This window comes from Mus pahari, chromosome 6 (genome assembly GCF_900095145.1).
Source record: "Mus pahari chromosome 6, PAHARI_EIJ_v1.1, whole genome shotgun sequence".
Taxonomy (NCBI): Eukaryota; Metazoa; Chordata; class Mammalia; order Rodentia; family Muridae; genus Mus; species Mus pahari.
The window spans coordinates 100708144-100720658 of record NC_034595.1 but is presented as its reverse complement, the minus strand read 5'-3'; the positions used below and the strand labels follow the sequence as shown (position 1 = coordinate 100720658).

Sequence of the window (12515 nt, the reverse complement as noted above, 5' to 3'; positions counted from 1 at the left end):
TAAAATTCTTAAAAAGATCTGGGGCTCAGGGTAAATGTACTTGCAGCCAAATCCGATGACTTGAGTCCAATTCCTGGGAATTGAGTCCAATTCGTGAGGCATGGTGGCTCATGCCTTTAATCACAGCACTCAGGAGGCAGAAGCAGGTAGATCTGTGAGTTCAAGGCCAATTTGGTTTACACAGTAAGTTCCAGAACACCTAGAACTACACAGAGAAACCCTGTCTCAAAAGACAAGTCAATTCCTGGGACCCACACGATGAATAAATAGGCAAAACTGACTCCTGCATGCTGTGCTCTGGTCTTCACCATTGGACAGTGGCATATGTGAACCCATGGCATCCCTTAAACACACACAATAAAAGCCACAAAAAAACAGCTGGGTATGGTAGTGCATGCCTTTAATCTCGGCACTGGAGAGGCAGAGGCAAAAGGATCAATGTGACTTCGAGGTCATCTTGGTCTACATAGAAAGTTCCAAGCTGCTGGGCAGTGGTGGCACATGCCTTTAATCCCAGCACTCGGGAGGCAGAGGCAGGTGGATAAAATGAGGCCAAGCTTGGTCTACATGGCAAGTTCCAGGCCGTCCAGGACTGCACTGTAAGACTGTCTCAAAACCAAAGCAAATCGCACACACATTAACATAATTTTTAAAAAAAGAAGAAGAGGAGGAGGCCTGGAGCATGGGGCATGGTTACCCAGGCAGTTTCCAGCCTCTGAGAAGGACCAAGCAGCCTCGACCTGTTTGCAGGTCATCCTCTTATTATTCCGAGCAGCCCTTCGGGGTCTGACCCCGCCCCGCGTTGCACGACCACCACGCCCACATCCACCTGCCGTCCAATAGACGTACGGGATCCGGGCTCACACCTCCGCCGCGCCGCGCCCCGTGACGTCACGGCCCGGCCTCCGCCACGTGACGGCCGCACGCTAGGCTCTGGCGAGCGGCTGGAAAGCGCCGCAGAGGCTGCTGACTGGCCGGGCGCGACGCGGCGGAGGGAGCCGGGCGCCTGGGCCTCCCGCGCGCATGGGCGCGTCGGCGGCTGCCTGAGGAAGGCAGCGAAGCCAGCGGAGCTCGAGACCTCGCGCGTCCCACGAGCGGCTGCGGCGGGCCGCGGAGCCGGCGCGGCCATGGCGACGGGCACTCAGCAGAAGGAGAACACGCTGCTTCATCTCTTCGCCGGCGGGTGAGTCTCGGGCCCGAGCTGCTCTCGCCTCAGCCCCGGCCTTCTCCCCCTGCGTTTGCCGTGTCCTTGGGAATCCGCGTTTCCCGTCTGTCGCGGACTGGGGTGAAGCCAGGGCGGGCATCCCAGGAGGGTCGTGGCTTCGGCGTCCCCACCGCGGGGTCAGCCGGCACGGCGGCTTTCCACCCGGCGCGTCCGCGGTCCCATCCCCCACCCACCGGCCGCCTCTCGCCGTATTCTCCTTTTGAACAATTCCTGGCTGGTGTGGCTGTCACCAGGGGCGATCGCGCCGAGCCCCTGTGGCTCCGGCCTTTTCCTGGCGTTTTCCTGATCACGCTGCGGCCACTCACCGCTTCAGAGGTGCGGATGCTGGAGGTCCCGGGGTAGCCAGCCCAGGAGGTACTGCGCTGGGTCAGCTGCGGACAGGTGTCGCAGGGCAGCCCGTAGCCTGCCCTGCGGAGAACCGGGGAAAAAAACGGATGCTGGTCTGCACCACGTGGGAGGGTGAATGGGGACCTCGGAAGGTTGGTCAGTGCTAATTGATCCTAAAGCACCTTTCAGTGATTTTCAGTGGAGGAACGTTGTGATAGGAGGATGCAACTAGGAGCTGAATAAACCCACTTTAAAAAAAAAAAAAAAACAGGTGTTAGGGTTTTTTTTTTAAAAAAATAGTAAATTGTTTTTTCCTTTTGTCATAGCTGCTAGTGGCTTGGGACCCTTTTGGTGCTGGTTTTCAAACTATCTATGGAGCTTTGTCCCCAGCGCTGGGATCTTGAAGAGCTCTTTGAGATTTAGCCCAACTATTTAAGTTTTACATAACATGCAGCGTTTTTCCTGTGTTATCATCTTCACTTGCGAACAGTAGCTGTGGGCTGGACCTAAAGAGTTCCATATACTAGAAAGTCAGGGTTGAAGAATTACCCAGAAAGTAACGGTGATGAAAGGGTTTCTGGTGCCCTGGTACTTCTACCTGGCAGACTGGCAGTATCTTTCACCTGGCAGATAGCTTTAATGGCTGTGCTCAGGCAGGAGGAATTTCTTGTTCATTCATTCCTGTCAGGCCCTCATTCCTCCTATCCATGCCTTCATTGGTATTACCTTTGAGAGCAAGCCTCAGAAGGCACCCTCACATTATATAAATGTGTCATCCCTGGGAACTTAAAACCCATTAGGCATATTTTTAAAACCAAGAGAAATGTTTATACTCAGTGGGTTGTTTTGTTTGTTTGTTACACTTTTTTCTTTTCTTTCCTTTTCTTTCTTTCTTTTTTTTTTTTTTTTTAACTGAGTGGTCTCTTGCGTTGTATGTGTGCATGCTCTTAACTGGAGGAGTTTCAGAGCGGCCTGTGTTGAGGCTCACTATAGTTGATGGCCCTGTCTGGATGGATTTCCCTGCACACCCTTCACAGTGCCCTCTGGCTGCCAATTCCAGCCTCTTTTCGTTCTGATAGAGAATACCGCAGTGGGCAGTGAGGCTTGCGGGACTCATTAAGAGGCAGGGAGTTTATTAGTGCTGTGCCTGAAGCAGTGGTGTTTAACAAGTTCTGGTTCCTTCATTGGCCATTTAAGATCTCAGCTTGCAGACAAGAAAAGAAATGAACCCTCAAAAAGATGCTTTCAGAGCTCTAATTGGATTTTAGCCTAAAACACCTTTTAAGGTAGAGCATGAGAGGAGTTGGTATAAAGAGGGCACAGACTGTAGTTAAAAGCCGTCAGCCCAGGGGTCTGGTAAGCCCTTTCCTCTGTTGTTAGCTGGCAGCTCCCCAGAGAGCTAAGTTCAGTGCCTTTGAGAGGTCTGAGATCTTGCTTTAAAATCTGTTGCATTTCCCTTGTTTGTTGAATAGTCATTGAAGGCTATGTTCCCAAACAGATTTAACGATATCCCTAGTTATAATAATACAAACAAGTTTTGTTTTGTGGAGACAAGGTCTAGCGCTCACAGAGATCCTCTGTGTCTGCTTCTGCCTCCCAAGTACCACGATTAAAGATATGTGCTGCCAGGTCCTGGTAATACACTTCTACTAGCTATCAGAGGCTCATAAATTATTATAGCTAGTGACAATCTATTTTAGATCCTGGAAAAAACAGACTGCACCGAAACAATTCATAGTTTTGTTTTATTTGTTTGTTTTTTGGTTTTTTGGTTTTTCCAGAGAGGGTTTCTCTGTGTAGCCCTGGCTGTCCTGGAACTCACTCTGTAGACCAGGCTGGCCTGGAATTCAGAAATCTGCCTGCCTCTGCCTCCCAAGTGCTGGGATTAAAGGCATGCACCATCACTGCCCGGCCAATTGAAGGAACAAGTTTCTGGATTATTTCCAAAGATTATTTCCTATATTAACATATAATAGATTTTCGGTGTAGCATATTGCCTTATTGAGAAGAGAACAGAAAGAAAGGCCACCACAGACCAAAATCTAAAAATAAGCACTTTGGGAAAGTGTTTATATGCCCCAACCCAATTTTATACTCACTTTAAATATAATATTGAGTTCTTTTTGTTTATTTTGTGTGAGCAGGTCTGAAATTCACCATATAGCCCAGGCTAGCCTCACACCCCCAGCATCCTGCCTCAGCCTTCTAAGTACTAGGATTCCAAGGCTTGAACCACGTTGCCTGGCCGGCTGAAGCCCCTGCCTGCTCTTCACTTTGCTTTCTTCATGGTGATGTATTGATTTCCATTGTAGTGCATTTCTGAGTACAGTTTACCTTTAGTGAGTCTCTGTTTAATATTCAGTCCCAAGTTATGGAGAGACCGGTGAGGGCAAATCCGATTTCTAAAGCCCATGTGTGAGTGGGTATCAGAGAATAAATACACCATCACAGAGTGAAGGGCATAATTTATAGCAAGCTCCTAAACACACTGATGACATCTTTTTAATTGCCACTTTGTCCCTTTTCATGCACTAGAAATCATGCCTGTGGAGATACAGCTGCTGAGCCAAAAGATCTTTTAGATTTGATTTTATGTGTATGGCTGTTTTGTCTACAGGTAATTTATGTATTACATATATGCCCTATGCCCATCAGGGGCTTGAAGAGAGTATTGGATCCCCTTGAATTGGGTCACAGATGGTTGTGAGCTGCCATGTGGGTGCAGGTAATCAAGTCTGGTCCTCTGGAAGAGCAGCATGTACTCCTAACCACAGAGCCATCTCTCTAGTCCCAAGCTAAAGCATTTTCGTTTGCCTCCTAGCGTGTGCTGCATCTGTGTGGATGAGCTTCATTCCTGGCATTAAAAGTTAGTACCTATAAGGTTTGTCTTTCCTCAGTGTCAGTGTTGTCAAAGCACTCAGACATTGTTACTCTAACAAATAAAGATATAACTTTTATTTTTTTCAAATCCTATTTTTAATGATGATTCTTAAATGTTTTAACCTTCCTTGTAACCCACCATCCACCAGAGGTAGTGGGAAAAAAAGGATTGGGTATCGGGGGTGGGATGGGTGGGATGGGGGGATCTTTGGAGCAACTCCGGTCTGTGTTGTTTGGAAATCGCCAGTTCATATCACAGGTGAGCAGGCGGCAGCAGCAGCTCGATCAATTCACAAAAACCTCATGGATACACCAGCAGTCCAGTTGGGTAGAGTCAGGTTAGCAAAGAGCAGTGGCTTGACCTAGCAGAGACAGCCAGACCTCAACCTTGGCACAAGTCAGCAAGAGGGGCCAGCAGGAACACCAGGAGAGGTTCTTGGCTGTGCCTCTCTCAGGGAAGTGAAGATCAGTGAAGACTCAAGACCCACAAGCATTACACAGCTAGCTCTATAAGCAAGCCTAGCTTAGCCTTCATCACTGTCCATCAAGACCTATTTATACCCTCCAGTGTCTGCTCCAGTGAAACATTCCTTCATGAGTCGGCCTTAGCCTTTCACACCCATGTCCACTTTAACTACATGTTTGCCCCAGCAAACACCGTCCAACCAACTTTCCAAAGAAACCTTAAGTTTCCACTTCATAAAGACTGCCATTCCTTTCTGTGATTTAAACCATCCCATTAGGAAACAAGGACAGGTCTGGTCTATAGAGCAAGTCCAGGACAGCCAGGGGCTGTTACACAGAGAAACCTCATCTAGAGGGGAAGATGGAGGGAGAGGAAGGAAGGAAGAAGAGGCCCTTCCTTGTGAATTGATTTGCCTTCAAGGGCCTGGGGGGCTTGTGTTCTGGTAAGTGACACCCTTTGCCTGCAGTGCTACCAAAGAGTGGTGATTAGATCTGCCCTGAGCTGGAGATGACTGGACAGCTGGATTAAGCTATGGTAGATTCAGAGATTGACAGTCTGCACTAGATACTTTCAGTCTTATTGTTTATGGTGTGGCTTTGTGTGTGTTTTATCATAATATACAATTATATGACCTTTAAAATATTTTTTAATAGGGGCCAGGAAATAACTTTATTAGTAGATTGTGTGTTTATTATGACAGTGGCCCTGGGTTCTTGGTTCAATCCCCAGCATACTCCAAAAAAAGTCTTTTAATGGGAATATAGTAGATCTTTAAGGTCTGAACATGTGTAGTCCATGATATTTTCTGAATGTATTGTCTTCCCACAGATCATTGACAACAGCTGACAGGTGTACTCTGGCACTATGTTGCTACCAGTTTAATCCTGGCTACTTTGCAGCATTACAGAGATGGCTGTTCCCTTGTCTGGGAAAGTGTAGAGACCATTCCACCTTCCCTGCATCTGAGGATAGAGCTCACTGTAAAGCATTGCTAGCAGACACAAGTCCTTGGTTGTATCCACTGAACATGCAAGACCGACAAACAGTAACACATGCTTACAGGAATTATTAAACAAATATAATGAGCAATATTTTGATCAGGCTATGTATATACCATTGTGAATATAATTGATGTCCTCATCTAGTATATTTGAATATATGAAAAGTATTTTTTGTTTTGTTTTTTAATTTGGTTAGGAAATGTCCAATAGAATGGAAGTTTCTTCTCCTTTTCTTCCTCCTCCTCCTCTTCCTTTTTGTACAAGACAGGGTTTCTCTGAGTAGTCCTGGCTATCCTGGAACTTAACTCTGTAGGTCATGCTGTCCTTGAACTCAGAGATCTACCTGCCTTTGCCTCCCTAGCATTTGGAGTAAAGGTGTGCGCTGCTACCCCTGACCCTCACTCCTCACTCCCACCCCCAGCTAAGGATAAAAGTTTCTTGTGCCCAGCAGGTTACAACTACCAGTCAGTATTAAACAATTTAATACCAACTTATTAACTTAACTCGGGTATAAATTGTTGTGGTCTGAATTGTCCTAAATAAAGAGAAACTACGTTTTTGCTGCATTACACATTAATATTTGCTGAAACTATATTGGTATAAGGTATGCTAATTTAGATTTCTCTTATTTTGGAAAGATATGATTCTTTTTTATTTGGGATGCTTTTTTTTCCCTCTTAAGATTTATGTATTTTCATTTTATGCATATGAGTGTTTTGCTAGCCTATATGTATGTGCACCATGTGCATGTCTGGTGCCCACTGAGGCCAGAATGGAACAGGAGCTACAGAAACAGTTATGAGCCACCATGTAGGGGCTGGGAACTGACCCTGGGTCCTCCGCAAGAGCAAGCAAGTACCCTTTCACCACTGAGCCATCTTTCCAACCTTAGGAGAACGTTTTCTTTCCAAATGAAATGGAATAGAGGACATATCATATAAAGGAGAACCATCTACTTCCAATTGTTTTTGCCTTAATGGAATGAATATGCAGTTTGCTATTGACATCTCATAAGCCTGATGTCAGATATTTAAGTAAACTTACCAGAATATTGTAGTGTATGCCAAAAATAACTAATGTTCAAGTAATGATTACAGAAGTATCAGAGAAGAGAGAAAATTGTTGAATTCCTGAAGAGTAGAGGGTTGCAGAGTACCTGTTGGGATTGTTTGTTGGTACAGTCCATTCATTCTGTACCTACGTATAGCACATGAGCATGGGAATCAGTTATCATGAGTTGGGTAGTGTTTTTACTGTATATAGCACATTGGGGCCTAAGAGGTAGCTCGGTGGGCTTCCTGCTGAGCCCAGCAACTTGAGTTCAAACCTGGAGACCCACATGGCAGGAAAGAACTGTGAGTTGTCCCTCTGACATCCACACGTGTACAGCAGTGTTTATGCTGACGAAGGCACTAGACCCCAAACCTGACAATCTGTTCAATATCTGGGACCAACGTGGAGGAAGGAGAAAACTGACTGATTGCCACATAAACACTACACACACACACACACACACACACACACACACATGAATGCAGTATTTTAAAAATAATAAACTTTTTTTTTTAAATGAAAAGCACTCTGGCTTTGATTTTAGTGCCAAAGTGAGTGGGTATATGCCCAGGAAGCAGCATATTTTTACTGAAATATATATATGTAAAATTTCCTGATTATTGAAATTCTGAGGTGAAAGGTAATTAATTTATGTACATAATTTAAAATTTTTGCCCTCTTCTTCACCTGCTTTTCTTGTGGGACTGAGCAACTGCTAGATCCTTGGACTTCCATTCACAGCTGCTGCTGACCATTGTTGGGAGTTGGACAACAAACTAGGAAAGGAATTCTAACTTCAGGAGGAGACAAGAGGAAACAGACATAGGAGAAAAGGCCTGTGAAAAACTTACCCTGTGAAAGAAATTAAATTAACATCCAGGAAGTTTCCACATAGCCATTGGAAATGTAACCTCCTACACCAGAGTGCTGACTGCCCATTGAACGTTGTCTGCAATAGTAAACTTCCTGTGAGCTTTCTTGCAAAGTTTAGGTGTAGATTTAGGACTTGGAGCTGTAAGCAAGAGGAAATCTACTTGTCACTGGTTTACCTCTTGGAGCAAGCTCTCCACCATCACTTTGGAGCCCTGACTGCTCTCCTCCCAGTGATAACCATGTGGTCCCCTCACCTGCATGCAGTTCCTCTGTCTCCACCACTGAGTGGGTCTTGAGTTTCAGTTATGAGACCAGCTTGAAGGCACACCCATCTCTAAACCAGTCATTGCTCTCTAAGGGAATTTATGATGAGTATCTTGGGCCAAATCACATGCTCTTCTCTGGACGACAGTGAGGTGGAGTGCATAGTATCATGTTAATGGGTTTAAGTGAGTCAGAGTTAAAAGTAGAAATGGCCTTGGTCCCATTCATAGTGTATGGCTTAAGAGACAGGCCTGGTGAGGACAGAAGGGCCATATGCTGGGAGGCTGCCAGCGATGCCACCACCCTGTCTACACTGTCTCCAAGATGAGCTTTTTGCCTTATTGTTTCGAATGGAGCTTTCCAGCTTTGATGGGGTGATTGCTTAGCCCTGTGCGCTTTAGGATGTTTAGCAGCCTACCAGTTTGCTAATAACATCACTTCAACAACCAAAAGTGCCTTGAGATGTGGCCAGTGTCACTGGAGGTGTCACAGAATTGCCTAGGCTAGGAACCAAGGAACCAAGTCTAAAATAGTGGTCTCAGATTTTGATCACATGGCCCTAAGGTTGCAATGTTCTTGCATTCCTCCATATGTTGGTATATATGAATATAAAGGTCAACTTTTTTTGTTTAAAGACAGAGACTCTCTGTCTTAGTTTGAGTTTTACTGCTGTGAACAGACACCATGACCAAGGCAAGTCTTATAAATATAAAGGACAGCATTTAATTGGGGCTGACTTACAGGTTCAGAGGTTCAGTCCATAATCATCAAGGTGGGAACATGGCAGCATCCAGGCAGGTATGGTGCAGGAGGAGCTGAGAGTTCTACAGGTTTTGGGGGGTTTTGTTTGTTTTGGTTTTTTTGTTGTTGGTGGTAGTTATTTTGAGACAGGGTTTCTCTGTGTAGTTCTGGCTGTCCTTGAACTCACTCTGTAGACCAGGCAGTTCTCAAACTCAGAAATCCGCCTGCCTCTGCCTCCCAAATGCTGGGATTAAAGGCGTGCGCCACCACTGCCCGGCCTAGAGTTCTACAGCTTTATCTGAAAGCTGCTAGCAGAATACTGGTCTCCAAGCAGCTAGGATGAGGGTCTTAAAGCCACACCCACAGTGACACACCTACTCCATCAGTACCTTCTAATAGTGCCACTCCCTGGCCAAGCATATACAAACCATAACACTCTCATAGAACCTGGAGCTCAACAATTTGTCTATCTTAGCTGGACAGTGAGCTTTGTAGTTCCACCTGTCTCTGCTTCTCCATTACCGTGGTTACTTGTGAGGCAAGCATTTTACACGTGGGGCCATCTCCCAACTCTTGTTGTGTATAGTTTTAGTACCCTCTTTACTTTACACATATGAGATATACACATAAAATATACATTAAGTTGTAAGATTTTTAAGTAAATTTTCACTCCATATTTTCTTTTAAGATTTATTTTATGTATGAGTATGCTATAGCTGTCTTCAGATAAACCAGAAGAAGGCATCAGATCCCATTACAGATGGTTGTGAACCACCATGTGGTTGCTGGGAATTGAACTCAGAACCTCTGGAAGAACAGTCAGTGCTCTTAACTGCTGAGCCATCTCTCCAGCCCTCTCTCTATATTTTCCTTTTAAAATTTTTATTTGTCAGTTAGGTGATGGTAGCACACATGTTTCTTTAATCCCACTTGATATGCAGAGGCAGATCGATCTCTAAATTTGGGGCAGGCCTGGTATATAGTGAGTTCCAGGACAGCCAGAACTACACCAAAACAAAACAAAAAAAACAAACAAAAAAAAACTTTTAATTTTGGGAATGAGTGTGTGCGTGTGTGTGTGTGTGTGTGCGCGCGCGCACGTGCGTGTGTGTGTGTGTGTGTGTGTGTGTGTGTGTGTGTGTTAGTTACAAGTATATGACAAATGTGTGGGTACTATGGAGACCTGAAAAGGGTATCAGATCCTCTGGAGCTGAAGTAACAGCAGTTACAAGCTGCTGCATAGTGGATGCTGGGAAACAAAGTTTGGTTTTTACAGTTAAAAATAGTTACAGTTATGAAGTAGCAACAAAGTAATTTTACGGTTGGGAGTTACACACCATGAGGAACTGGGTTAAAGGGTATAGCATCAGGAAGGTTAAGAACCACTGGCTGGAGAGATGGCTCAGTGGGTAAATGCACTGACTGCTCTTCCAGAGGTCCTGAGTTCAATTCCCAGCAACCACATGGTGGCTCACAACCGTCAGTAATGGGATCTGATGCCCTCTTGTGGTGTGTCTGAGGACAGCGACAGTGTACTCATATAAATGAAATAAATAACTCTTTAAAAACAAAACAAACAAAAACCCACTGACTTAGGAGATCAGTGGTTTAAATAATCCTATCCAGCCAGAGAGATCATGTTGGATATGACTTCCTGATATCTGAGCAATTGCCTGAACATGCTCTGCTGAAGAGCCATGTGTTGTATGGGAGCTGACTTTAGATGGTGCCTGGCACTGTCTCTGTAGCCAGCCCATCCAGCATGGTCCATAGATAGTCGTGGAAGAGAAGGTGGGTAGCGGAAGTTTAGGATAAACAAGTATACTGTCTTGAAAGGCGTTTAAGCTCGGTATAGTGGCGCACACTGTGACTCGGAGGCAGGAGAAGGTCTTGTGAGTATAGCCCAGAGCATCTGCCTAGTTGAGCCTGAGTTCATTCTTGTACCAAGAAGAAATATGTTTAAAAAGAGTTCAATTTGTTGTGAAGGGCAGAACTGAAGCTTTCATGTGTTTTCTAGACGATTCATGGCGAGTCTAGTGGGGATTGGTTACAGTACTCTGTGGAGTTACAGAAGGATGGCACCAAACTGTTGACAAGTGGCCATGTGGCATCTGAGCTGACAGGTCATTGTAAAGTGGTTCTCTTTAGTTCTGGAGCCTCAACTAATATGTTTAAGTCCTTGAAGTTACATGAAATGAACACAGGTCCTCTGTTTTTTTGTTTGTTTGTTTGTTTGTTTTTTTAGGTCCTCTGTTTTAAAGAGGAAAAGACTAGATGTCAATCACATTTGCTGACAGATGTGTGCTGCCTTCTGATCCTGCTGTGGCCTCTCTCCTGCAGGTGCGGGGGCACTGTTGGTGCTATTTTCACATGTCCACTAGAAGTCATTAAGACGCGACTACAGTCCTCGAGACTAGCCCTTCGGACGGTGTATTACCCTCAGGTTCATCTGGGGACCATTAGTGGAGCTGGAATGGTGAGACCAACGTCTGTGACGCCTGGACTCCTACAGGTTCTGAAGTAAGTGCAACCCAGTCATGCAGGCCTCCCCTGTCACCCGCCTGTCCACTTTACACAGCCATAGCACATGGGTGGAGGGAGGGCTCCGGGGATCAGGTTGTCAGGTTTGGTGACATTCGTCTTACTCACTATGCCACTGTGCTGGTCAGATGGGTGTTTTGCTTGTTCGTTTTTGTTTTTAATTATTTTTTTAAATGTACATTGGTGTTTCGCATGCACTTATGTCTGTGTGAAGGTGTTGAATCCCCTGGAGCAGGAGTTACAAACAGTTGTTAGCCGCCGTGTAGATGCTGGGAATAGAGCCGAGGTCCTGTGGAAGAATTGCCAGTGTTTGTAACCACTGAGCCATCTCCGCAGCCTTGGTCAGATTTTTAAAAAAGAAGTTGCTGCTGAGGAGGATCAAGGTTTCAACACTGAGCGAGTAGATTCCCAAAAGCAGGTGGTTAGTGACAGACACAGGAAGGCCGCAGGCCAGGGTGTGTGAGGCAGCTCAGAGCTCAGTGAGGACAAACAGCATGTGTGGTCCTCAGTGACTGAGAGAATGAATGCTTCCTGTGTGTCCATTGTGAAATGGATGTGGGTAAGCAGGCCACTTCACTAGCATTCAGAAGAACTGCTTCATATGAGGAGTTAACATTTACTCTATGTGAGAACCCGTTACCCAAACGCCATAGCTACCTGCTGGACTAGGCCTATATGGTAAATGTGTATGTTTCTCTTCTGCAAGTTTTATGGGATATGTATTCTCCGCCTCTAGTTTCTCATATCTCCAGTAGCCCCACCTACACGAGTTATTCATCACAGTGGAAACCAAAGGAAAAGGGCACTCTGTCATTGAAAATTCAGAACCACTTCCACACCACACAAAAGCCAATGCTTCACACAGACCCACAGCAATGGTTGGTTGATACAGTCAGGGGCTGTGACATCACAAATTGCCACTTTCACATGAATATCCATTTCCACTATGGTCATGTCAAAATGTTAACCATGGAGTTAAGTCAGGTTCTTATGAAAGTGGTGCTGCCCAATTAAAAAGGTTGTACGTAGGCTGGGCGTGGTGGCGCACGCCTTTAATCCCAGCACTTGGGAGGCAGAGGCAGGTGAATTTCTGAGTTCGAGGCCAGCCTGGTCTACAGAGTGAGTTCCAGTACAGCCAGGATTA

The 12515-nt window shown here is 45.5% G+C and overlaps 1 protein-coding gene across 1 annotated transcript in view; it reads left to right on the top strand.

Moving 5' to 3' along the window:
• The first annotated feature begins 923 nt into the window (after positions 1-923).
• The window catches only part of Slc25a33 (solute carrier family 25 member 33), a 25444-nt gene continuing 13852 nt past the window's right edge, over positions 924-12515 (top strand). Inside the window, exons 1-2 of the mRNA XM_021200582.1 lie at positions 924-1183; positions 11171-11350. Coding sequence (XP_021056241.1) covers positions 1128-1183; positions 11171-11350 — 236 coding nt within the window. The 5' untranslated portion in view covers positions 924-1127. The remainder of the gene's footprint in view (positions 1184-11170; positions 11351-12515) is intronic.